Source organism: Ciconia boyciana, chromosome 24 (assembly GCF_034638445.1).
Source record: "Ciconia boyciana chromosome 24, ASM3463844v1, whole genome shotgun sequence".
In the NCBI taxonomy this organism is placed as follows: Eukaryota; Metazoa; Chordata; class Aves; order Ciconiiformes; family Ciconiidae; genus Ciconia; species Ciconia boyciana.
This window is the reverse complement of record NC_132957.1, coordinates 4,931,911-4,954,893: the sequence shown is the minus strand read 5'-3', so window position 1 is coordinate 4,954,893 and position 22,983 is coordinate 4,931,911. Positions and strand designations below refer to the sequence as shown.

General features: G+C 66.7%; 2 protein-coding genes across 4 annotated transcripts; one reads left to right on the top strand and one right to left on the bottom strand.

Moving 5' to 3' along the window:
* The first annotated feature begins 1,299 nt into the window (after positions 1-1,299).
* Positions 1,300-12,769, top strand: LOC140643512 (hyaluronan and proteoglycan link protein 4-like). 3 transcript variants are annotated; one of them, XM_072845361.1, is made up of 12 exons: positions 4,992-5,049; positions 5,161-5,258; positions 5,468-5,571; positions 5,695-5,777; positions 6,003-6,127; positions 6,257-6,358; positions 6,461-6,553; positions 6,632-6,751; positions 9,648-9,765; positions 10,123-10,485; positions 11,241-11,543; positions 12,271-12,769. In XM_072845361.1, exons 2-12 carry the CDS (start codon positions 5,238-5,240, stop codon positions 12,606-12,608), a joined length of 1,770 nt encoding a protein of 589 aa, XP_072701462.1. In that variant the 5' UTR covers positions 4,992-5,049; positions 5,161-5,237; the 3' UTR covers positions 12,609-12,769. The 3 variants fall into 3 exon arrangements, with proteins under 3 accessions (XP_072701464.1, XP_072701462.1, XP_072701463.1); XM_072845363.1 differs by lacking the exons at positions 9,648-9,765; positions 10,123-10,485; positions 11,241-11,543; positions 12,271-12,769 and adding exons at positions 1,300-1,391; positions 7,125-7,335 and having other exon boundaries at positions 4,946-5,049; XM_072845362.1 differs by lacking the exons at positions 4,992-5,049; positions 5,161-5,258; positions 5,468-5,571; ... (3 more) ...; positions 6,461-6,553; positions 6,632-6,751 and adding an exon at positions 8,483-8,574.
* A 2,247-nt stretch (positions 12,770-15,016) lies between these two features.
* NCAN (neurocan) lies at positions 15,017-22,765 on the bottom strand. Its single transcript, XM_072845880.1, has 14 exons — positions 22,693-22,765; positions 21,933-22,334; positions 21,253-21,427; positions 21,037-21,164; positions 20,444-20,738; positions 19,270-20,135; positions 17,971-19,185; positions 17,295-17,411; positions 16,939-17,052; positions 16,525-16,683; positions 16,342-16,424; positions 16,094-16,238; positions 15,368-15,550; positions 15,017-15,267 (listed from the first exon to the last, which is right to left on the bottom strand). The coding sequence occupies exons 1-14, from the start codon at positions 22,763-22,765 to the stop codon at positions 15,017-15,019; spliced, it is 4,206 nt and encodes a 1,401-aa protein (XP_072701981.1).
* Between the last annotated feature and the right edge of the window lie 218 nt (positions 22,766-22,983).

Sequence of the window (22,983 nt, the reverse complement as noted above, 5' to 3'; positions counted from 1 at the left end):
AAGTTGGACTCTTTTAGATCAAAGAGTAAATTCCTGGTGCCTGCCACGCAAAGGCCGTGCCAGATGCCCGGCCGGTGTGAACACGTGTGTGACAGCATGAGTGCCCGTGGTGAGCGTGGCATGGGGTGGCCACCGTGAAATCACCCGGCCAGGGAGAGGCAAAGGGCTCGGGGCTTGTTTGCCCCGAGCGGCTGTTGCAAGAGCTGGGAGACTGAAGCGACGCTTGTAGAGGGTTTGGTATTTGGGAAGATCTGACAGTTATTGCTCCAAGTCACCCCAGATCACCTGCTTTCACCCCTCTTTCTTTTGTTTTAACAGGGTATCGTGCTGCTTTCAGGCGGGGCTGGTGGTGGTTTCTCAGCCAAGTCTCATTCCTGAGCCCTGGAGACTGAACCCCCCTTGCTCTCGGGTGCGCTCCCTTTGCCGTAGGCTGAACGAGCACTGCCTAACGAGCTTTTCCTCACCGCTGATGAGCTTGCTCACGACTTCCATGCTGACGAGGCACACGGGGTGCGTTCGAGTTCCTCCCGCCCGGAGGAACGACGAACGAGCCCAGGGCAAAGTGCAGGGCGGCCAATTCAGCCCCTGGACTCTGAAGCAAGAGGGCAAAAGAGTGACCCGACGCAGTGGCACGTTGGGGAAGGCTTCGAGGGGAAGGGAAAAGGTTGAGTGGCCGTGTTGGGGGTCTGCTAAGCACCGTGGAAGTTTCTAAGCGTGTGCCCGGTTGTGGACTGCTGAGCCAGGTCTCTCCCCGGGCTGGTGGGGAGGTAAACACTCATGTTTTGAGCAGAGAGCATGAGAGGAGGAGGTCAGGAACACCGGGCTCCCAGCTGGAGGCAGAGACCTTGAAACTCCTGCTCTCTGCTCAATTCAATTCATTATTAAAGGCAGGGATGAAGTGTTGGCTTTCACATGCTCCACTTCTCTCTTCCTCTTACAGATCTGAAGAGGTGTGTCTTCTTGGCTCTTTTAAGTACTTAAGGTTTCCATAATGAATTGGGAAAAAAAAACAACAAAAAACCAAAACAGTCCCTGAGCTTTCACAGCCTCTTCTGGAGTGGTTTTATCCTTCCCCCGCAGCCCTTAGTGCTGTTTCTCACGGCAGCCCTCGAGCGCAGAGACCCCCACGGACCCACGTATGGACACAGGCGTGTTCGGCTGCTGCCTTCCTCCCCCCGGGACCCCCTGGCCTTCCTCCCCCCGGGGAGCCCGGGCGGCTCTGGCGCTTTAAGGGCGCTGCCTGCTCGCCAGCATTGGGGCCGAAGTCCATGGGCTCTGGCAGCGGCAGCCGGGCCGGGGATGCAGCTCCCCGCCACACCGGGTGTGCTCACCCCTTCCCTGCTCGCCATCCCCGTGGCCTTCGGCATCAATGGCGCGACCGCCCTGGCAGAGTGAGTGCGGGCTGGGGACAAAGCTCTGGGGTTGGGGTGCTGCGGTCCGGCTCGGGGCGGGGTGCTGGGTCCTCTCCTCCACTGGTCCTGGTTGCTGGGTCCAGTCTGGGACTGGGCAGGAGCATCTGGACTGACCCAGGACAAGGCTCTGTCCGAGGATGGTGGGAGCCATCCCACGCGGGATGGGGCACTGGGTCCCATCCGGACCCAGAGAGGGGGGAGCAGTGTCCAGGGCAGGGTGCTGGGTCCCTCCTGGGGCGGGGGAAGAAGCGGCGAGGTCCAGCCCGGGGCAGGGGGCTCGGTCCAGGTGCTCCTGCCCCGGCTGAGCCCACGGCAAGCCTGCTGCGGGCTGGGGCTTTGCCGGCGTGGTTCATGGCTGCCTTTATGACTTTTAAATCCTGTTTTCAGTGAACAGACGCGCAGCAGGGTTGCTCGGGCTCATTGCACAACATGGAGCGAACGGGGCTCGCCGACAGCCCAAATCCCCCAGGGATTAGGGTGCTCAGCATCTCCCTGATTTATGAGCATCCTCTCCACCCACCTGGCCCCAGCGCAGCCCTCCGGGCCAGAGGGACAGGACCCCCGACACTGGGTGTCCCCTCCATACGCAGCCGTGCCTCCCGGGGTGCTGGGGACCCCTCCAAGCCCCATCTCCCCCTCCCAGAGTAACCCCCCTGGCAACTCGGCCGCTGGCAGGTCCCAGCGTGGCTGATGCCACCCCTCCGCGCCGGCCTCGTCATCGCCACCGTCACGCTGCCTGATAACAGCCCCGGTTTCAGTTTTGGTGCTGTGACACCCCCGTGACGCCCCAACCCAGCCGCGTTCTGGCTGCTCAGCACATCCCTGGCCGGCCGGCGCCCTCGCGGCGGGGGATTTGGTACCAGCCACCAGCCAGGGCCAGCTCCCTGGTGAGCTGGCCAGAGCCCCACCGCTTCCTGGCGTGCTTTATTTCTCTGCTATATAAAACCACGCTCTGGCTGGTTACTTTTCTCTTATTTCCAGTCCCACGCCCCAGGACCTGCCAGCTATGGGTTTTCCCCTTGTGTTCTTCCATCGCTTTACTGCACCTTCTATCCTTTCATTCCTGCCAGGCCCCCTTCACCCTCCTTTTCCCATTCGTTATACATTTATTTTTATAGCTAATTTCTGCTTTTGCTTTACCAGCAGGAAAGGCTTTGAGCCCAACTTCTCTTAATCGCAGAGCCGGGGCTTTCCTGGCCACCCGATAAACTTTACTTAACGATCTCCCGATTTTCATTCCCATCTTTTCGGTCTCCTCCTTCCCTTCCATCCCACGTGGCACCGCACTGCTACAGCCCGGATCTCCGGGATCCATCGCTATGAAATCCGCAGCTCTTCTGCACGATGCGGCATCAGGTGAAAACCATCTGTAGCTGTGGGGAGCACTGGCCCCTCCAGCCTGCCCCCCCAAACTGAAGCCCGTAACAATATTATTCTCCTGCCCAGGCGTTGCGGGGGGATGTGGAGGGGCTACGTCCCCCCCTTCCTTAATTAGTCCCTGCTGCGGGATGAGCGACGGTGGCCTCAAAGCCCCTCAGCCTGGCAGGGCGAGCCGGGTGCCCTGGGCGCGGCACCCCGAGGTGCTGGTACGTCTGTGGGGTGGCCCCGGTGCCGGCACGCGTTGGTGTGTCTCGAGCCCCATCGCACGCACGGTCACGTCTTACGGTGATCGGAGGAGCCCGGTGTTGTGCTACTCCACCGCGGCATCCATATTTTAATTTTGAATTAATCATTCTGCGGGAGTAATTAGTTGTGTAGTAATTAATTATACACTAGTAATAATGCACTTAGGCGGTGACACTTCAATTATTCGATTGTTTTGAGGGTTTTTTTCAAAAGTGTTGGGTTTGGATGCTTAGTGCACACGGTGAGGACAAGCTCAGCCTCACTCAGCGCTGCTGACGCCCGTCCTGTCCCTGGGCGCGGGGTCCTGCGTGCCCCGGCCCCTGTCCCTGTCCCCATCCTTGTCCCTGGAAGAGCAATTCCGCCTGCACAAGGCAAACACGAGCTGGGTGTTGCCGCAGCCTCCTATAAATGAGACCTGAGCTGTTCTCAGCCGGGTGACCCTGGGGCAGGGGGACGGCTGGCCTTTCGTCCCCGGTCGGCACGTCTGCCGTGCTGCGCCGGGGAGCGCTCGGGCTGGTAATTGGGTGTTTCTCCAGGATAAGCTATTAGCACCGGTGTCTGCAGACAGTCAGCCACGACTTTGTCTTTTCTTTTTCTTTGGTAACAGGGTTAAAGGCTTGAGGGAAAAATACCGTGATGTTTTCCGTGTTTCCTGGCAGAAGCATTGGCTAGACCAGAGCTGTAGCGCTTCCAGCTAATGCAAGCGCTTCTGGGAGGGGATGCAGCAAGCTCGGGATAGATGTCCCTACAACTTCTTCACTCTCTTAGGACACCTTTTCAGTATCTGTCTCCTCGTTACCAATTTGCTTTATAATCGGTGTGGTGGGTTGACCATGGCTGGGTGCCGGGTGCCCACCAAAGCCGCTCTACCACTGCCCTCCTCAGCTGGACAGGGGAGAGAAAATACAATTAAAAGCTTGTGGGTGGAGATAAGGGCAGGGAGAGATCACTCAGCAATTGCCTTCACGGGCAAAACCAGACTCGACTTGGGGAAATTAGTTTAATTTATTACCAATCAAATTGGAGTAGGATAATGAGAAATAAAAACGAATCTTAAAACACCTTCCCCTCACCCCTCCCTCCTTCCCCGGCTCAACTTCACTCCCAAATTCTCCACGTCCTCCCCCCCAGCGGCGCAGGGGGACGGGGAATGGGGGCTGCGGTCGGTTCATCACACGTTGTCTCTGCCGCTCCTTCCTCCTCTGGGGAGGACTCCTCACCCTCTTCCCCTGCTCCAGCGTGCGTCCCTCCCACGGGAGACAGTCCTCCACGAACTTCTCCAACGTGAGTCCTTCCCACGGGCTACGGTTCTTCACGAACTGCTGCAGCGTGGGTCCCCCCATCGTCGCCGATGGGCTCAGCCTTGCCCAGCGGCGGGTCCGTCTTGCAGCCGGCTGGCATCGGCTTTGTCAGACATAGGAGAAGCTTCTAGCAGCTTCTTGCAGGAGCCACCCCTGTAGCCCCCCCGCTGCCAAAACCTTGCCACGCAAACCCAATCCAATCGGTTTCCCCGGTCTCTTATACCACTGGCCACAGCCTGGAGAGGGAGAGGGTTGGCCGCGCTGCGGCTTCTCTCCGGCTGTGGCACAGGAGCCTTGGCGAGGCAGCCCCTTCCCCATCCGTGCCCGGGTGTCGGACCCGGCCTTCCCCGGGGCTTTGCCTCCCCAGGGTTATTTCAGACCCTGAAGGAGCCATTTCCCACCGCCCCGAGGACAGGCAGCACCCTGTGCCACCGTGGGACCGCTCCTGTGCCAGGGGTGCGGGGGCTGATCCTGCCGTTCCCCCTGCTTTGGTGGAGAGCTGTTAAAATCGGCAGGGGCCAAGGTTGTTTCACCTGGACCGGGGGAAACGGGGCTTCACCCCCCAGCTGTGACCAGGGTGCTTGAACCCATCCCCCTGTTCTGCAGCAGCCCGCTGCCGCTGATGCTGACGGGGGTGCTGGTGCTCGCCGGCCTCATCTCCATCATCTTCATAAGCGGAGGGAGCCACTTCCAGGACCCCCTTTTCTGCGGTGAGTCCCCTCCGGGGTGTGGGGACTGATCCCGTGCCGGGGCAGGGAGTGGAGATCTGGGATCCGGGGAGATCCGCGGGACCCGCTCAGAGCTGGCTCGCTCTCCCGCAGTGTTTGTGGTGTACTCCTTCACCTCCGTCGTCGACTTGATCATCTCGCTGGAGGAGGATGGCTACATTTCTGGCTTCATGGAGGTCTACGTCAGAGAGGTACCACCTCGCCCCGCCTCGGGCTCTCGCGCACGAGCAGCCCCGTGCACCCGGGGCAAGCACGGATGCTGCTCCTGCTCCCAAAGCTGCTCGTGCTGCGGGGGGAGCGTGCACGGAGCAGCCCCGGCTCCCGCGGGGTTCCCCGGGGGGGGGGTGTGGGAAGGCGCCGGCCCGTACCCCATATGATCCGCTGTCTTCCGAATGGGCAGGGCGAGCCCTACCTGCGCACGGCGCACGGCATCATGATCTGTTACTGGGACGGCATCATCCACTACGGGCTCTACCTCGCCATGATCGCGGCCATCGGCCAGAGGTGAGCGGGGACGGCAGCGGGGAGGAGGGCTTGGAGGGGCTCATGGGGGTGGGAGGGCCCCGAATTTTGTGGAGAAGGGAGCTCGGAGCCTGGCAGGGGTGTCTGATGCTGATGTCTCTGCAGAAAGAGCTACAGGAACCTGGGTCTCTTCTGGCTGGGCTCTCTGATGATGAGCACCATCGTCTTCCTGCTTGGGAGCCTGATAGGTATGGGGGTGCAGAGGGGGGCTCAGCTCTGCCAGCTGCTGGGGGACAGTGGGGACATCCAGCCCTTGCTGATCCCTCCTCTGTCCCCCCTCTGTCCTGCGGGTTTGCTCCCAGGCACTTGCCCCGTGGGCAGAGGAGGAAGGCGCTGACCTGGGGGCAAGCAGTGGGTACCGGTCCTGGGTGCTGAGCGCTCCGCTGCGCCTACCACGTGCTCTCCTTCCCCAGGGAAATACAGCTCCGACCTCAGCCCTGCCTTCCTGCTCAACCTGCCCTACGTCCTCATCCCCATCTGGGCTGGGGTGAGGCTCTTCCAGCAGCCCAAGGCCCTGCCGCGCTTCAGCCCCGAGAAGGTGAGCTGGGAGCCGGAGCCGGGGCAGGGGCTCTGCGGGGAGCTGCACCGGGAGCCGTCAGCCTTATCCCCCTCCCGGGGCTGGACCAGAGGGTGCGGAGCCGAAAATACGGCGTTTTCCCTCTCCCAGGTTGCAGAGGAGCAATGCAAGCGCCTGTACCAGCGGCCCCAGGACATGGGCCTGATCCTGGTCCTGCTCCTCACCGCTGCGTTCACCTTCTTCAGGGGGATGGTGAGTGCCGGGTCCCCGCACGGGTGTCCTGGAGGGGATGTGGGGGTCCCAGGGTGGGTGCGTCTGCCCTGCGCCCACCCCCCCCTCTCTCCGCATCCCCAGGTGGTTTTGGACTGTCCCGCCGATTCGTGCTTCGAGTACATCTACCAGCACGAGCCATACTTGCGTGACCCCGTTGCCTACCCCAAAGTGCAGGTAAGTGGCGTTGAGGCGGGGCTGGAGCCTCCCCCCGTGCCACCGGGGACGGGGTGACCCTCTCCGTGTCCCCCCCAGATGCTGATCTACATGTTCTACGTCCTCCCCTTCTTCTGCCTCTGCATCTACGGGCTGGTGCTGCCCGGCTGCTCCTGGCTGCCCGACTGGAGCCTGGTGTTTGCCGGCGCGGTCGCGCAGGTGAGGGCTGCCCCATCGTCCTTCCCCCGGCTGGGGGGGATGGGGCAGTGGGACCCCCGGGCTGGGTTTTGGTCCCAGCCAGGAGAGAGCAAGTGGGGAGCCGGGGCTGAGCCTGGGGGGACGGATCCGTACCCGCAGCTGCATGTGGAGCAGTTCCCACCGCCGCTGCCTGATAATTGCTTTGGCCTCGGTGGATCTTAATGGAGCCAGGGATTAGTTTGACAGAAATAGGCTGGAGCGAGCCCGCAGGTCTATAGATAGGATGCGCTGGGTGTGCTCCTGCAAAACACCCTTTGGTGCCGGGCGGGCTGCACCGGGCCAGCCCGTCGCTGCTGGACGCCCCCCCGTGCCACCCCCTGCCCTGTGTCCCCAGGCTCAGTTCTCCCACCTGGGCTCCTCGCTGCACGCCCGCACGCCCTTCCCCTACCAGACCCCTGAAGATGTCTGGTGGAGCTTCCTCCTCACCAACGTCCTCTACGCGCTGGGCCCCCAGCTCCTGGCCTACCGCTGCCTGCGCTGCCCTGCCTTCTTCCTGCCTGCCACTCCTGCCAGCCTGCACGGGGGCAAGAAGCGCCAGTGACCTGTCCTGCCCACCCCGGGGGGCTGCTGCCTGTCCCCCCTCTCCCCGCTGCAAGAGCAGCCGGAGCAGCCTGCAGTGGGACCTGGCTGGCAGAGATGTCCCCAGGGATGCTCCGGTCCCCCCCCCCCCGTGTCCCCTAACGCTGTGGGGTGCGCTGGGGGGACCCTGGGGTGCTCTGCAGGGGCATCGCTGCAGCCACGGCCCTGCCCTTGCCCAGGCTCGGAGGGTCTCGACTGCGGGAGCCGGGCTCCCCTCCCGGCAGGTCCCCGGGGGCCGTGGGGGCCCTGTCCCACCCCGGTGCTCACCAGAAGGACGCAGGAGCGGGGACCGTGCCAGGAAAACACTGTTTACAAAATAAAGGAGCGAGGGTACGGCTTCCGAACCCACGTCTGTGCTCTGGCCGGGGACGTCACCCCACGCCAGCGGCCGAAGCGCCGCGCCAGCCCCCCACGTCACCCACCGGGACCCTGCCGGTGCCCACCCTCTGCCCGCTGCCAGGGCCGGGAGGAGCTGCCCGGCTTCGCCCCCTCCTGCCTTTGGGGTGCAGGGGCTGGGGGGGCTCCTGCTGCCTGCGCTGCCCTTGCCTGCCCTTGCTGCAGCTCAGCCTCGGGCTGGGCCGGGGGAGCCGAGGGAAGGGGAGCCCCCGCGTGTGGCAGGGATGCCCGCGGGTGGGCAGGGGTGTGCGAGTGGGTGGGGGTGTGCACGGGTGGGAGTGAGCACACGGGTGGGTGGGTGCACAGGAGTGGGTGTGCCCACGCGTTGGGTGGTGCACAGGGGTGGGTGCGCACACGGGTGGGTGCGCACACGGGTGGGTGTGCGCAGGGGTGGGTGGGTGTGCGCAGGGGTGGGTGGGTGCCCACGTGGGTGGGTGCACGGGTGGGTGTGTACACACGGGTGGGGGTGCTGGCGGTGGCTCGGGGCTGCCCTTCAGGGGCTGGCGGGGGGATTTACCCGGCAAAACTCCTCTTCCCCCGCGGGTTCCCCGCCCGCAGCCCGGGCCGGGGGTACCGGCAGTACCGGGGGTACCGGGGGGCCGGGGCCGGGGCCGGGCGGGCCGGTGACCTTGGCGAGCCGGCGGCCCTGCGCAGCGCCGGGAGCCGGGGCAGGGCCGGGCCGAGCTCCCGGTGCCGCCCCCTCCGCGGAGCCGCACCGGCACCGGCAGCACCGGCGGCACCGGCGGCACCGGAGCGCTCCTGCGGCCGGGCCCCTCCCGCGGGCCGGCACCGGCGCCCGCGGAGACACGGTGAGTGCGGGGGGCGGCGGCGGCGGCGGCTCCGCTCGCTGCGGTGCGGCCGCGGGGAGCCGGGACGGGACCCCCGGTACCGGTGGCCCGGGCGGGGGCTGCTCCCGGCGGGGCGGGGGCGCGGCGGCGGCCGGGCCGGTTTCCCCTGCGCTGCGCTGCCCGCTCCCGGGCACCGGCGTCCCGCAGCCCCGGGGCCGCCGCCGCAGTGTCCCGCACTGCAACACCGCACCGGCCCCGGGGCGGCCGGCGGGGGAGAGCCGGGGCCGCCCCGCTCCCCGGGCCCCCGACCGGGCCCCGGGAACGGCAGCAGGGCAGCCCCGGTCCCCTCGCCCCCCGACCGGGCACCGGCACCCCCGGGGGGGGCTGCCCCGGTCCTCCTGCCCCACAGCCAAGCCCCGGCTCCCCTTCCCCGGCCCCACGGGGGGGGTCTCATTCCCACGGGGGGGGGGACCCACCCAGGCTGCCTGGGCTGGGGTCTGGGACATCTCTGAGGACACGGGGCTCAGGGGGGGATCGCAGCCCCCGGGTAGCAGGGGGGCTCCGGCACACGGCTCCCCCCGCGGTCCCCAGGGAAGGGGGGACGGGGCAAGGTGGCCGGGGGGACTCCGGGGGGCTCCGGTAGCCACAGCCCACTCCCGCACCATCAGTTCAGTTTCCAGATGTGCCAGGGCTGACATAAATAACTCAAGAGATCCGGCCCGGCGCGTCTGCCATGAAATATTCATCCCGGCTGTAACTGAGCGGGTGAACCGGAGTTCAGCGCCGGCACAGGCCGCGGGGCGTGGGGGTCCCTGGGGTGCTCGGTGGGGGGGAGGCAATGAGAGACCCAGCGCTGCCGGTCACCCCCGTCCGCTTGGGGTGTGTGAGGTGGGAGATGAGGGGTGTCTGCGGGCGACGGCATCTCCTTCCCCTGGCCGGCACAGCCCCCACGGAGTGCGGATTGGGGACCAGCATCGCTGCCGGGGGGCTGCCGAAGCCGGGGGTCGGGCAGAGCGTGGGTTTGCTCACAGACCTCCACTGCTCTCCTCCCTGGGGGGGCCGGTGGGTGCTAAGGGGCTCTGCTCTCCCCCCAGATGCGTCCCCGAGGCCCCTGGGCTGCCGGCCCGGCAGCTCTGCTGCTCCTCGCCAGCGTCCTCGCCTCCGACACGCTGCTGGGCACCCGGGGACGGAAGAAGGTGGTCCATGTCATGGGTGAGTGGGGACCAGGGTCTGCAGCGGGGAGCTGGGCTGGACCCCCAGGACGGGACGGGGGGAGCTGTCCTGCAGCCGTTGGGCTGTTGGGTTTAATATCCATTAAAGCATGATCAGGGGCTCTGGGGCATCCATTGTGTCCCCCCTGCCCTGGCCAGGAGCTGCCCAACCCTCCTTGAGGTTTGCAAAGCCCCCAAAAGAGGGAAATGCCCCCCAAAGGTGGTCCCCCTGCCTGCCCCACACCCCCAGCCTGCCTTGTCCCCGCCGTGGGTCCTGCCCGTGGGCCGGCGCTGCTCAGGGGGGAGGCAGGGGCAGGCTTGGGGACAGGGACTCCTCAGAGCTCGGTGTCCCTTGCAGAGGGTGACAGCGGGGCTGTGGTCGTGCAAACGGCCCCGGGGAAGGTAGTGACGCACCGGGGCGGCACCATCATCCTCCCCTGCCGGTACCACTACGACGTGTCCGCCCACGACCCGGCCGAGATCCGCCTCAAGTGGACCAAGGTGACGGAGCCGATGGCCTTCGTGGACGTCTTCGTGGCGCTGGGGAAGGCGCGGCGGGCGTTCGGCAGCTACCGCGGCCGCACAGCTCTGCAGGAGGATGGCTTCGGCGACGCCTCACTCATCATCCGCAACGTCACCCTGCAAGACTATGGCCGCTACGAGTGCGAGGTCACCAACGAGCTCGAAGACGACACCGGCATGGTCAAGCTGGACCTTGAAGGTAGTGGCATGGCTACGGCGGAGAGGAGGGATGGGGACAGGGAGGACCCCGGGTGTCCCCGTGTCCCATGCAGGATGGGCAGAACATGGTTCCCGGTGCCGCGTCCCCGAGCTGGGCTCGGTCCTGCTTTACGGCCGGTTGTTTTTCCTAGCGTGTGCCATGGTTTATGGCCTCTGTTACTGGCTTTTATTGTTGCTCCAGGTTTACTCGCTGGCAGCTAATAAACGCCGGAGATAGATAGCGGCACGGCCTCGTAAAGCACCGGGGAGGACCGGGACGTGGCAGCAGCGTTGGTTCCGTGCACGGCTCCAAGCCTGCCGGGACGGGGTGCTGCGTCTGGGGATGCCGGGAAAGGGGGAAAACCCTTTTTTTGGGGGCTCAGGAGGTACAGCCCCGTGGCTCGGGCCGGTACGGGCTCGCTCTGGGGACACTGGGGCTCGGCTGAGACCCCACACGGGTACCACCAATGTGTCCAGGTCCCCCCGGAGCCCGGGGCCGCTGCGAGGGTCCCTGCGGTCACAAGGTGAGGGAGCTTTGGGGTTACTGAGCAAAGCCTGGAGCACCCGAGCTCCCCGAGCAGAGACGACGGCAGCTCGTCTGCGCTGGGCTTTGCAGCGAGTCTCCCACCCCGCAGCTGCCCCCGTTCCCCACCAGCTCCCGGTGCCTTGCGCTGATGACCCCGTTCGTTGGGTGCAGGTGCAAAATAAGAGGGTGAGACCCCCCCCCACCCCAGCCCCTCCTCTCCGTCCCCCCAGGCGTGATCTTCCCCTACCACCCACGCCTGGGTCGCTACACCCTGAACTTCCGCGAGGCGCAGCAGGCATGCCTGGAGCAGGATGGCATCCTGGCCTCGCACGACCAGCTGCACCAGGCCTGGCTGGAGGGCATGGACTGGTGCAACGCCGGCTGGCTGGAGGACGGCTCGGTGCAGTACCCCATCTCCCGGCCGCGGGAGGAGTGCGGCCGCAAGGACACGCCGGTGGGGGTACGCAACTACGGCTATAGGCACAAGGAGAGCGAGCACTACGACGCCTTCTGCTTCACCTCCAACCTCAACGGTAATGGCGGGGGGGAAACTGAGGCACAGAGCACCCAGCTCCCTGTTTTGGCTGCGCGGGGTGCGGGGAGTTTCCCGTGATGGTCTGGGAAGGTGTTCAGCCCTGGGCGAGAGAAGGATGTGGCTGCACGTGCCTTCTCTGCGCTCCCCGGCACATCAAGAGGGGGTTCGGTGCTGGGACGCCCAGCAAGGACCAGAATCCGGCCCCATCACCTTTGGGGCTGGGGCACCCGCTCTCAGCGAGACCCGTCTTCCCCGGGCGGGAGCAGGGGACGAGGTAATTGCAGCAGCAAACAGCCCGGGTGATGGATGAAGCCGGGGCCACGCAAGACAGATGGGAGCCGGGAGGGCTCCCGGGCTGTGTAAATTCCTCCCGGCTGGCAGGGCCGCGCAGGGGGGGCTCTGCCGATGTTTATTTAATGGTGGCAGGCAGGATAAATAGCGGGTGTAATCGCCACGAGGAGCCATCACCGACCGCTGCCATGCAACCCCCATAAATCTGCCCACACCACAGCGGTGGCTCCCCAGAGCCCCCCCGGCCGGTCGCCTCCTCCAGCCCCCTCCAAAATGTGTTGGGGAAGGGGTCCACGGGGCTCGCACCGCTCAGCCCCATCCTTGCCCCATCCCACTCTGCCGGGTGCCGGTGCCGCGGCGGGTGCAGGACGCTCCAGCCGGGTCCCCATCCCCGACAGCCCCCACTTTGTGTGTGTCCCCCCCCCCCACTCCAGGCAAAGTCTACTTCTTGAAGACGTACCGCAAGCTGAGCTACACCGAGGCGGTGCAGGCCTGCAAGAACAACGGGGCGGCCGTGGCCAAGGTGGGCCAGCTCTACGCCGCCTGGAAGATCCAGCTGCTGGACCGCTGCGAGGCCGGCTGGCTGGAGGACGGCAGCATCCGCTACCCCATCGTCAACCCCCGGGCACGCTGCGGGGGCCGGGAGCCCGGCGTGCGCAACCTGGGCTTCCCGGACAAGAAGTACAAGCTTTTCGGGGTTTATTGCTTCAAGAAAGCTGACGAGGCTGCCCCGGAGAAGGCGCTGGGTGGGGGGCACCCCAATCGTGTGTGAGGCTCACCCTCACTGGGAGCACCCCCAGACTTGGCCAGGGACCCCCCCCCCGCCATGCGCTGGGCTCCCCGGCATCGCTGCCTCCTGGGACGCGGCAGCGCGGGGAGCTGCAGGCAGCCCCTGCGTTGGACTGGGAGAGGTGACCCTGCGATGCCGGTGCGGCTGTGGACGAAGCCCGGTGACGCTTGGGGAAACTGAGGCAGCGGGGGGGGGGGGGGCGACTTCAGTAGCCCAGCCAGAGGCCTGTGCTCAGCTCCAGGGCCGGCTCCCCAGCTCATTGCAGTTATTGCTTATCAATCAGCGTATTGCATGTGCTAAAGGCCCATCCCGAGCAAAGCAGGCTTGAGCCCCCGATGTCCTCGTCCTCATGCCCAGGGTCCCCAGCTCCGCGCTGTCCCCAGGGCTGTGCAGCACTGAACCCCCCCCAGGAGAGGCTACGGACAACCGGCATCACGGGACTCTGCGGGGGGGGGCTGACCTGCCACGGGGCCCCCCTGTCCCCAAAAATCCCACCTCGGCTCAGGGCAAGGACTGGGGGCACGGGGCTTGGCTTCGTGCAACATGGGCAGCCGCAGGGGACACCGCAGCCCCTCCAGCACCCGCATGCAGTCGCTCGCTGCTGGCCACCCCCCACGGCCACTGCTGGGCCAGCCAAGTGCCACACGCCGCGAGCCCCGGGGCCGGGGCAGCTCCTTAGCGCTTGGCTTCGTGCGGAAGCGGCCGATGCCGGGAGCGGGGAGGTGCTGGGTGGGCACCGACCCCTGCACCCGCGCGGCCAAGCACCGGCTCAGAGGCTTTCTGCAGCCGTGGTGCTCGCGAGCTGGACGTAGATGAAATAAAAGCTTCGGCCGCTTTTGAGAGCTGAGCCGGGCTCTCGTGTCTCCTTCGGTGGTGCCACCCTCGAGGGGTATCTCGGGTGCAAAGGGACCCCCCCCGAGATATTCGCTCCCTACTCAGAGCCCCGACGTCCCTGGCCCTGCTGCGCCCTCCCTCGCAGCCGGAGCTGGGCACGTTCGGAGCATCCCAGCTGCAGCATCCCGGGAGCATCCCCTTGGATTTATTGGGACCAGATCCAAGGGATCGGGGTCAGCATCAGCAGAGCCGCCTCGGGGCACGTCGGTGCTGGCAGCAACCGGGAGCCACCGCAGGGACGGCAGGGCATGGGTGGGGACGCCGGGGTCCCCCATTCCCGAGGGGGCTTGGGGCTTCCTCTGTGCCCGGCGCAGCTGAGCACGGTCCATCCATCACCTTACTGACTTCCAGCGCCGATGAAAAGAAAGAGCTGCTGGGAGCTGACACCCCCCGGCCACTGCAACCCCCAGGAGGGGAGCGTGGGGACCGCACAGTGCCGGGGGCCACCGGAGCCCCAAGTGGTGGCTGTCACAGGCTGATGGATGGCAGCCGGGGTGGGGGCCGCGGCCCCCGCGCTCATGGCTAACACAGGCAGCACCCTGATAAATTCATCAGCACCTCTGCGGCTTATTGGGGCCGGCAAGGGAAAGCCACGGCCGCGCTGCTCGCTGCCGGCAACGCACGTGGCAGCCACCGCCGGCATGATTCATGAGCTCTCGGCTCGTGCCGCGAGCAGGCGGTGGGGCTCGCACAACGAGCCTTGGGAGAAGCATTAGGTTTGCTTAAAATTAATTTAGTGGCGGCGAAAGGAGGCAGATGGAGAGCACGGGCGAGGCAGTCCCCAGCCAAGGCAAGGCAAGGGCTGTGGGGGGACTGTCCCCAGGGTCCCCACACCCACCCTGCCCCCAGGAAAGAGCAGGGTTGGGGCCACTCAACTGTTAAAAAAATTTATTAAAATGTCCAGCAGTACAGAAAGGCAGAATCAGAAATGGCACGGGGGGGGGGGGAGGGGGCTCGGGACACGGCAGTCACGTCAAACAGCAGAGATCAGAAAGCGCCGTACACACACACACGCCAACTCCAACGGGGACCCGACGACGAACGGAAAGGGAAAATAAAAATCAACCCCCAAACCAGGCGGCAGAGCGGGATGCCAGCCCCGGTGGCATTGTCCCCCCCCCGGCACCGGGCAGGGTCCCTGTGCTGGCCGCAGGGATGCCCCACGGGCAGGACTGGGGGGCTGGGGTGGGAAGATGGGGAGGGGGCTGCTAAAAAACCGGAGCCACCCTGGGCCAGTGAGACACAATGGCCGAGGTGGGAGGTGGGGGGGCTGGCGGATTAATCCCCCCTCCTTTGGGGAGGGGGCCAGAGCCCAGCCGGGGAACAGCCCCCGCGCGGGGATGGGGGGGTCCCCGTGTGGGGCTGGGGGCTCGACCCCGGGTCGGGGGGGCTGAGCGTGGGGCATGCAGGGAGGGCTGGGGACGCACACGCAGCTGCCCCCTCCGGATCCTATTCCCTACGGGGCCGGGCATCCTAGGAGCTAAAGCCAAGGGGGGTTATAAAAGAGGGAGGGTGGGAGGGGGGCGGGAAATGTCACCACATCCTGTCGGGGACCCGGCTGGTCCCGGGGAGGGGGCCCTTGTGCTTCCTCGTCCCCCGGCTCTAGAAGTAGTGGCCCTCCTCCATCCAGTCCAGCCGGAGGTGCTTGCGGTGTTTTCGCCGCTCCTTGCGGGGTTTGTGGTGGTGGTGCTGGTGATGGGGGTGGCTGTGACGGTGGCGGTGGTGACGCCGCGCTCGGTGTGACCGCCTGGCTAACGGGGGCAAGGCAGGGGACCCAGGGGGGTCAGGGAGGGAGCCGGTGCCTCGACACACACCCCGACCCCCCCAGGACGCCCGTCCCCACTAACGTTTTGTGCAGAGGATTTTGGGCCGGTCCCACTTGCCGGTGCTGTGGCACTTGATGGTGGGCACGTGGCGCTGGGTGAAGCCGTCCTCGCACTGGTAGCGCACGCTGGAGTGGATGCTGTACTTCTCCTTCTTCTTCCCCACGGTGAAGGCATTCGCCACCTCCGGCGGGGGCCCGCACAGCACTGGGGGGGGACGGACACGACAGACCCCCGTCACCTTGTCCCCGGGAGGGGACAAGGGGACACTCTGCCGATGCCACCGGTTCTCTCCGCAAGCCGGATGGCTTTACGAGGGGCTCCTCCAACAGGTTGGCAGGGAGGTGTTCCCCAGGATTTACTTCGTTAATTAATGGCCTTATCAGGGCGAGCGCATCATGAACACGCGGCCGGCAGGAGAAGGCGGCGTGCTCCTCTGGCTCGCAACGAGCAGCTGGAGGTTAATATAACTTTCAAGATAAGGAATGAGAACTTAATAGTTTTAATGGTGGCAAATTAAAGGAATTGAAGTGGAGAGGGAAGAATTGACTGTGGGGAAAAAACGGAAAAATGGAGATTAAGGGGAACTGCTGGGGTTTTCCTGGACGAAGGGCTGGGAGGGGTTTCCTGAGGATGAGGAGGTGCCCGGGGGCTGCGGGATGGGGACGGGGATGCCGGGGGCTGCGGGATGGGGATGCCGGGGGCTGCGGGATGGGGATGCCGGGGTGGGGACGCCGGGGCAGGCAGTACCTGTGCCTTTCTTGCAGATGTAGGGCAGGTTGTAGTTGCAGGGCACGTCGTTCCACTTGCCGATCTCATGGGACACCAGCACCACGCAGTCCTCGCCGCCCGCAAAGAAGTTGTCGGGTTGGTTCTCCCGCCAGTTCTCGTATTGCTGGTGGGGCACGAGAGAGGGTGAGAGCCCCCGTGTCCCCCACGCCCTGCACCCCGACCCCCCCACCCTGCACCCCAGGAGGAGCCACCTCCAAGGGTCTCACCAAGCCAGTGTTGTCGGTCCACTGGAAGTCCTGCTCCACGATCCTGTCATTGAGCCCGATCCAGGTGTTCTCATGCCCGAAGCCTACGGAGAGAGAGGCACCCACGTCTCGCACGGTGAAGGTGAAGAGCACCCAGGGGTGCTGACGCTTGGCGAGCAGCGGGATGGGGTGTTATCCCTGCACCGTTGATGAAGCCATGCTCCTCCCGCGAGTGGATGCTGGTGAGGTGGCCGGCACGGCGGCGGCAGTCCCGCTCCGCATCCTCCCAGGAGCGCCGGCGGGCGAAGTAGCGGTAACAATGACCCTGGAACTTGTGCCAGTTGTGGTCACAGCCCTCCGTGTCTGCAGGGAGACGGGGACGGTGGGGACGGCGAGGGGGACCGGCCACCCCCAGCACCCCAGGCAGGGATGCAGTGAGCAGCTCCCCATCGGGGGGGGGGACAGGACTCCTGCGTCCCCTTCCCAGCTCCCCACGCCTGTCCCCAAAGGGACAGGGGCTGGGCAGCGTCCCCAGGGAGGTCTCGCCCACCCCATGGCGGCACACCCAGAGGGGGACATCGGCTGCGCCCCGGCCCTCACCGCCGCTGTGCTCCCCACCTTTCTCGCAGCGGCTGCCGCCGTAGCTGGGCAGGCAGAGGCAGACGAAGGAGTTGACCTCGTCGATGCAGGTGCCGCCGTTCTGGCAGGGGCTGGACAGGCAGTCGTCGATGTCTGCGGGGACACGCTGGGAGCTGCGGGCATGCGGAGACCCCCCACCACCACCCAGCCCAGCCCAACCCACCGTCCCCTCCACCAGCACCGGTGCCAGCAGTGACGGAGGATTTGGGGGATCGAGCAGGACTTAGAGCCACAGCTCCATTCCCCTCCCCGCTTCCAAGCGTGGCCGCTGCTCCGTGCCAGGGAGGCACGTGCTGGATCCTGCCCCGGCATGGCGGGATGCTCCGGCCGCTCACCGATCTCGCAGTTCTCCCCGGTGAAGCCTGGGGCGCAGCTGCAGCCGCAGACGGTGCCGTTGGCATGGCAGGTCCCGCCGTGCAGGCAGGGGTTGTTCTGGCAGGGGTCGGCCGGAGCTGCGGGGTGGGAGCCGGTGCCTTGAGCCGAGGTGGGGGGGGAACACCGTGGCACCCACCCCCTTCCCCACCGGGACCCGGGGCCTGGACCTGCCCCGGCGCTGCCGGCTGCCACATATTAACCGCGGTGTCTTTTCCGCCTGGTCGTGGCTCTACTCTTTAAATATATCTGTTGCCTTTGTGCCAGCCACAGCTGGGCTGCGTGTGTCGCGTATCCCCTGCCAGCAGCCGCCTCTCCAGCTATTATTATTAGCAACTGCAAATATTAAATATTTAAGAGGACGCTTTCCCACCTCACGTTAATAGCTCGGCTTCCTTTGAAAAGCCCAGGACCCATTCCCAGCGCACCACACTCGCCAGAAACTCCACGGTGAGTAAATCGGTTTGGGTAAAAGCAGAGACGTCCCCAAACCTCTGCCCTAACCCCGTGGGTCAGCACCGTGCTGTGCCTGCCGGGGGGGGATCAACCCCGAGATCCTCCTGCCACCCAGCCCGTTTCTCCCCGTGCCCACCAGCTCTGGGTGCCCCCAGCACCCCAACCCTTCAGCACCCTGCTCACCGTGCTGGCTGGCGTTGCCGGCACCCGCCCAGGCCAGCAGCTCCCGCTCCTCCAGCCCCGGCTCCTCGCCGCTCCCGCTGTCGGCATCCAGCAGCGGGGACCCCGCCAGCCCCCCCGGCAAAGCCGCTGTGGAGGGCTCAAAGAGCGGCCCCGCACTCGGGGACTCGGACGCCTCCGGCACCCATGGGTGGGGGGCAGTGGGTGATGGCCAGGGGCTGCGGGTGGCCGAGCCGGAGGGCGTGGGGGGCTCTTCCCTCTTCACCTCCCCGGACGCATCCTCATCGCCGGGGGCCGTTGGTGCACCCTCGTGGCTGGGGACACCCGGGGGTCCGGGGCTGGCGGGGGGCTGCCGAGGGGCCAGGGGGGGCAGGAGGAGATGCTCCGCTCCCCCCAGCTCCGGTGCGGCATGGCTGGTGGGCCGTGGGGCCACGGGGACGAAGCCCGTAGACCCCTCCTCGGCTGCTGGCTCCAGCACCTCCACCGGCTGCTCAGTGCCGGCCCGTGGGGTCACCTCACCAGCCACGGGGGGAGGCGAAGGCGAGGGGACGTCCCACACCGGGGGGGACACGGCTGCTTCACCGCTTGGCTCAGCCAAGCCCTCCCCGGCATCCCTGTACCCGGCCGGCTGCTCGCGGCTGGGCTCAGCCGGCAGCTTGGCTGGCCCATGGGGAGCCGTGGGGCTCAGCTCCCCGTGGGGCCGGGGAGCAGCCGCCTCTGTGGGGCCAGGGGTGGTGGGGTGCCCCACAGAGGGCCTGGCCGGGTGGAAGAAGGTCACCGCTTTCCTCTGCCTCTCCAGTGAGCCATCGCCCGGGGCCCCGCTGCCGTCACCGCCGTCACCGTGGGGCTGTGGGGCCATCTCAGGGCCCTCGGCCGGCAGCGGGGCCGGGGGCAACGGGGGCTGCGGTGGGACGGAGCCGCCGTCCTCCTGGGAGAGGGCGTCCCCGGAGAAGTCCTCGGTGGCATCCGCAGGTGGCTGGGGAGAGTCCCCGCGGGCGCTGGGGACGCGGGGCTGAGCCCCGACCGTGGTGATGTCCCGGTGGCCGAGAGCACCATGGGGAACCACGGAGGCAGGCAGGGAAGGGGACGGCGGAGGCGGGGTCCGTGCAGACCCCCCGGCATTGTGGGCGCCCGTGCGGGGGCTCCACCACGGTGAATCCCTCGGGGCAGGCGCCTGTGGTGAGGGGGACGCCGGGGCAGTGGCCGGTGCCATCAGCTCTGCAAGAGACAGCGCAACCATGGGGTCCCCGAGCCCGTGCAGCCCCCGCCAGGACCCCCCAGCCGCTTTCAGCCATCACTCACCGGGGCCGATCTCCTCCACCGCGTTGGAGGGCGAGTAGGTGCCCTCCCACCGGAGGCTCTCGGTGCTGGCACGGGGGATGCTCCGCGTCTCCACTGCGTTGGCTGCAGCCCCCTTCACCTCCTGGGCCAGGACGGGGACCGGGGTGACCATCCCCACTGGGTCCCCGGCCACCGTGGAGTCCCCAGCCACCACCGCGGGGTCCCGGCTCTGCCGCTGCAGCTGGAAGTAGCGACCGTTCAGGCCAGCGTAGCCGCTCCGCCTCGGGGCATGGGAGCTGGGCAGTGGGGTGCTGGGGGTCTCTGCTGCCGTGCCGGGGACCGTCCCCAGCCCAGGCGGTGCCGGCAGCGAGCCGGTGACGTGCTCCCGGGCTGGGCTTTGGGACTGCGGCAGGAGGGCGGCCGGGGGCTCCTGGGGGCCAGGGGCTTCTTGCACTGGCGGTGCTGGGCCGGTGCTGGCCGGATCCTGCCAAGAGCTCACCGACGCCTGGTCCACCGCGTTGAGAGCTTCATCCTCGTGGGGCCACGCCGGCGAGGAGGCCACGGTGGGGGGCAGGGACGTGCCATCGCCCAGCCCGCGAGCCACCAGCGCCTGCGACAGCGCGGCCCCGGGGAGGTCACCGCGCTGTGCCGCTGGGCTGCTGCTCGCTGGCCGCAACTGCTCATCCTCATCCTCACCCAGCCCCACGGGCCCTGGCTGCGGCAGGAGGCCGTAACGGTCACGTGGGGTGTCCCGGGCGTCCCCCGACGTGCCCAGGTCCTCGCCGTGCTCCACCAGCACGTTGTCACTGCCTGGTGGGTCGGGCACAGGTGGCACCGGCTCCCTCTGCCCCGCAGCCGCATGCGCTGCGGTGAGACCACGAGCGTCAGCCGTGCCGGCGGCAAGACCGAGGGGCAGGACAGGCATCCGGGACACGAGTGCGGACCCGCATCCCTCCCCGCCAGGACTCGGTACCAGGCACTGCATCCCCCAGCCTTGCACCGTGCCAGGGTGATGCACGGAGCTGGGCTCCCTCCCAGCGCAGCTCTCCTCATTTATCTCATTAATTCCCCAATTAAATATTCATCCGCAGCAATTTTCCCAGCCATGCCCACCGATTCCCAAGGGAAGAAGGGCCAGGGCTGGCGGGGGGCCTGGGGGGGAGCGCAGTGCCGGCATTACGGCCAGTCCCCCTTACCTTTATAGCAGTAGGCGTCGAATTTGGAGGCAGCGGGGGGGAAGCCGGTGCGGTTGGGGAACTGGTAGAGGGTCCTGACGCCCGAGGCCTCGCCACCACATTTCCTGCGTGGGAGCCTGATGGGGTAGCGGACGCTGCCGTCGGCCAGCCAGCCTGGGTCACACCGGTCCAGGCCCTCGCGCCACGCCAGGTAGAGCTGCCCCGTGGTGGCTAACGAAGCCCCCTGGCTCTGGCAGTGCCTCCGGGCCCCCTGCCAGGTGAACCGCCCCGGCACCGTGGCATAAAACACCGTCCCTGCAAGAGAGCAGAACCCGTTGGGGATGCGGGGACGGAAAGCCGTGACGGTCCTGACGGCTCAGAGCCGAGCGGTGTTTTTGGGAAGCTCACGACTTGAGCACGACAGCCACCCCGCACCACTCCAGCCCCAAGGGTGACACCGAGCGCTGGCAAGGCACCGGCACCCATCCCCGCAGCAGGCAAGAGATGCATGGAGATGCCCACGCTCCCAGCCACAGCCATCTCCCCGAAGGGACGTCCCCAGGCACCCACCCACCCAGCTCGGCGCGCACCCAGCCACCGCAGCACCGCTTGCCTCGCAGCTCCCGGGCGTAGCAGTAGACATCGTACTCTTCGCCAGGTTCTCTCCGGCCGTAGCTGCGGACGCCGGGGAGGCTGTTGCGGTCTCCGTAGCAGCCGGGCCGGGAGAGCGTGATGGGGTAACTGCCGGAGAGGGGGCACGGTGGGCGCTCGGCTCCACGGCCACCCGTGGCGAGGTGTGCCCGGCCAGCAGCCGGTGCCGCACGCTTACCGCACGGTCTGGTCGGCCAGCCAGCCTGCGTCGCAGTTGTCGTAGCCGTCCTCAAAGGCGGCCTGGAGGTGCTGGGGCGAGGCGATGACGGCCGAGTTGTCCAGGCAGGCGCGGCGGGCGGCGGCGAAGGTCAGCGCATAGCGCTCGCCCGCGGGGCGGTAGTGGAAGACGACGCCTGGAAAGGCAGCGGATGGCACAGCTGGCACGGGGTGCGGAGCTGGCACGGCTTGTACAGGGTGCAGGGGGTGCATGGAGTGCGCGGCTTGTACGAGGTGCAGGGCTTGCACGGGGTGCACGGCTTGCACGGGGTGCAGGGCTTGCACGGCTTGTACAGGGTGCACAAGGGTAGACGGGGTGCACAGCTTGCATGAAGTACATGGGGTGCACAGCTTGTACAGGGTGCACGTTTCGCATGGGGTGCAGAGCTTGTACAGGGTGCACAGGGGACACGGGGTGCACGGCTTGCACAGGGTGCATGGGGTGCACGGCTTGTACAAGCTGTGCACTTGCACGAGGTACACGGGGTGCACAGCGTGCACAGGGTGCATGGCTTGCACAGCTTGTATAGAGTGCACGGAGTGCATGACCCACACAGGCACCCACGCCACCCCGCCACGGTACCCGCAATGCCCCCGCAGCTCTCCCGGCAATGCCGCCGCGCAGCGCGGTGCCCGGCTCACCCGTCACCTCCAGGGGCAGCAGGTCCTGCTCATCGTCGATGCCGGCCACCACCTCGCAGCGGTACAGCCCCGCATCGCTGGCGCGGGCGGCGCGCAGCAGCAGCGTGGCGTTGTAGCGGTCGCGGGGGTAGCCAGGCAGGGACACCCGGCCCTCGTAGGCTTTCACCACCTTCACCGCGTTGTCCTTGGCCACCAGGATGGGGACGTCCTCCCTCTGGCCGGTGGCCGAGCGCACCTTGCTCCATTTGACGCGGGGAGGGTCGGGGGGCTCGTTGGGCCCCAGCGAGGCGGAGGGCTGGAGCAGGAAGAGGCAGGGCAGGGCCACGGGCTCCCCCAGCCCCACACGCACGGCCTGGTGCTGTACCCTGTTGATATGGATCACCTTCCCATCGTCCTGGGAGCCTGCGGGGAGAGGCGCCCAGATACCACAGGGATGGGTGGTGGGAGCTCCTGCGGGGCTCTCGTTCAGGGAGGGATTGCGGGGTGGGATTAAGGGATCAACGGGATTAAGGACTTAAGGTCTCGCCTGCGGGGATCCCAGCCTGGGGGGGGGGCGTCCACGGTCGCCTGGGGGGCTTCTCCCTCGCTAATCGCCCGCAGCCCAGGGCAGGGAGGCGTGGGGGGCTGGGGGGCCGCAGCCCGAGCCCTCCCCTGGTTATTATTCACCCTCACTATTTATTATGTCTGATAGTTCATTATTGGCTGCTGTTTACCCTTGTCAGCTAATTAGCCCCGGCTACCGAGCGCTGGCGGCACTTACCCAGGACGGCGATGGGGAGGAGGGAGAGCCCGAGCAGGAACCAGCAGCCGGCATCCCCCATCACATGGACCATCCTTGACCTGCAACGAGAGCGGGGCGGTGGGAGGCCGCTGCTCGCCTGCTCCCTGCTCGTTCAGCGATGCCGTCGGGCCATAAATCACCGCCGGGCCGCACTGACACCAATCCCCGGGAGCCGCAGGGCGAGCAGGATTAGCCCCACTTAGCAAGATGCCATTAGCCTGGAAAGAGTTTGATTTCACTCTCGGCGTGAAGCCGGTGTGGGGTCGGGAT

Coding starts and splice junctions, on each gene's coding strand:
- LOC140643512 (XM_072845361.1), top strand. CDS start 5,238: ATGGAGGTCTACGTCAGAGAG. Junction 5,572..5,694: donor ATCGCGGCCATCGGCCAGAG/GTGAGCGGGGAC, acceptor ATGTCTCTGCAG/AAAGAGCTACAGGAACCTGG. Junction 5,778..6,002: donor CCTGCTTGGGAGCCTGATAG/GTATGGGGGTGC, acceptor CTCCTTCCCCAG/GGAAATACAGCTCCGACCTC.
- NCAN (XM_072845880.1), bottom strand. CDS start 22,765: ATGGTCCATGTGATGGGGGATGCCGGCTGCTGGTTCCTGCTCGGGCTC. Junction 21,428..21,932: donor GCTGCCCCTGGAGGTGACGG/GTGAGCCGGGCA, acceptor CTGCCTTTCCAG/GCGTCGTCTTCCACTACCGC. Junction 20,739..21,036: donor CTACGCCCGGGAGCTGCGAG/GCAAGCGGTGCT, acceptor GCTCTCTTGCAG/GGACGGTGTTTTATGCCACG.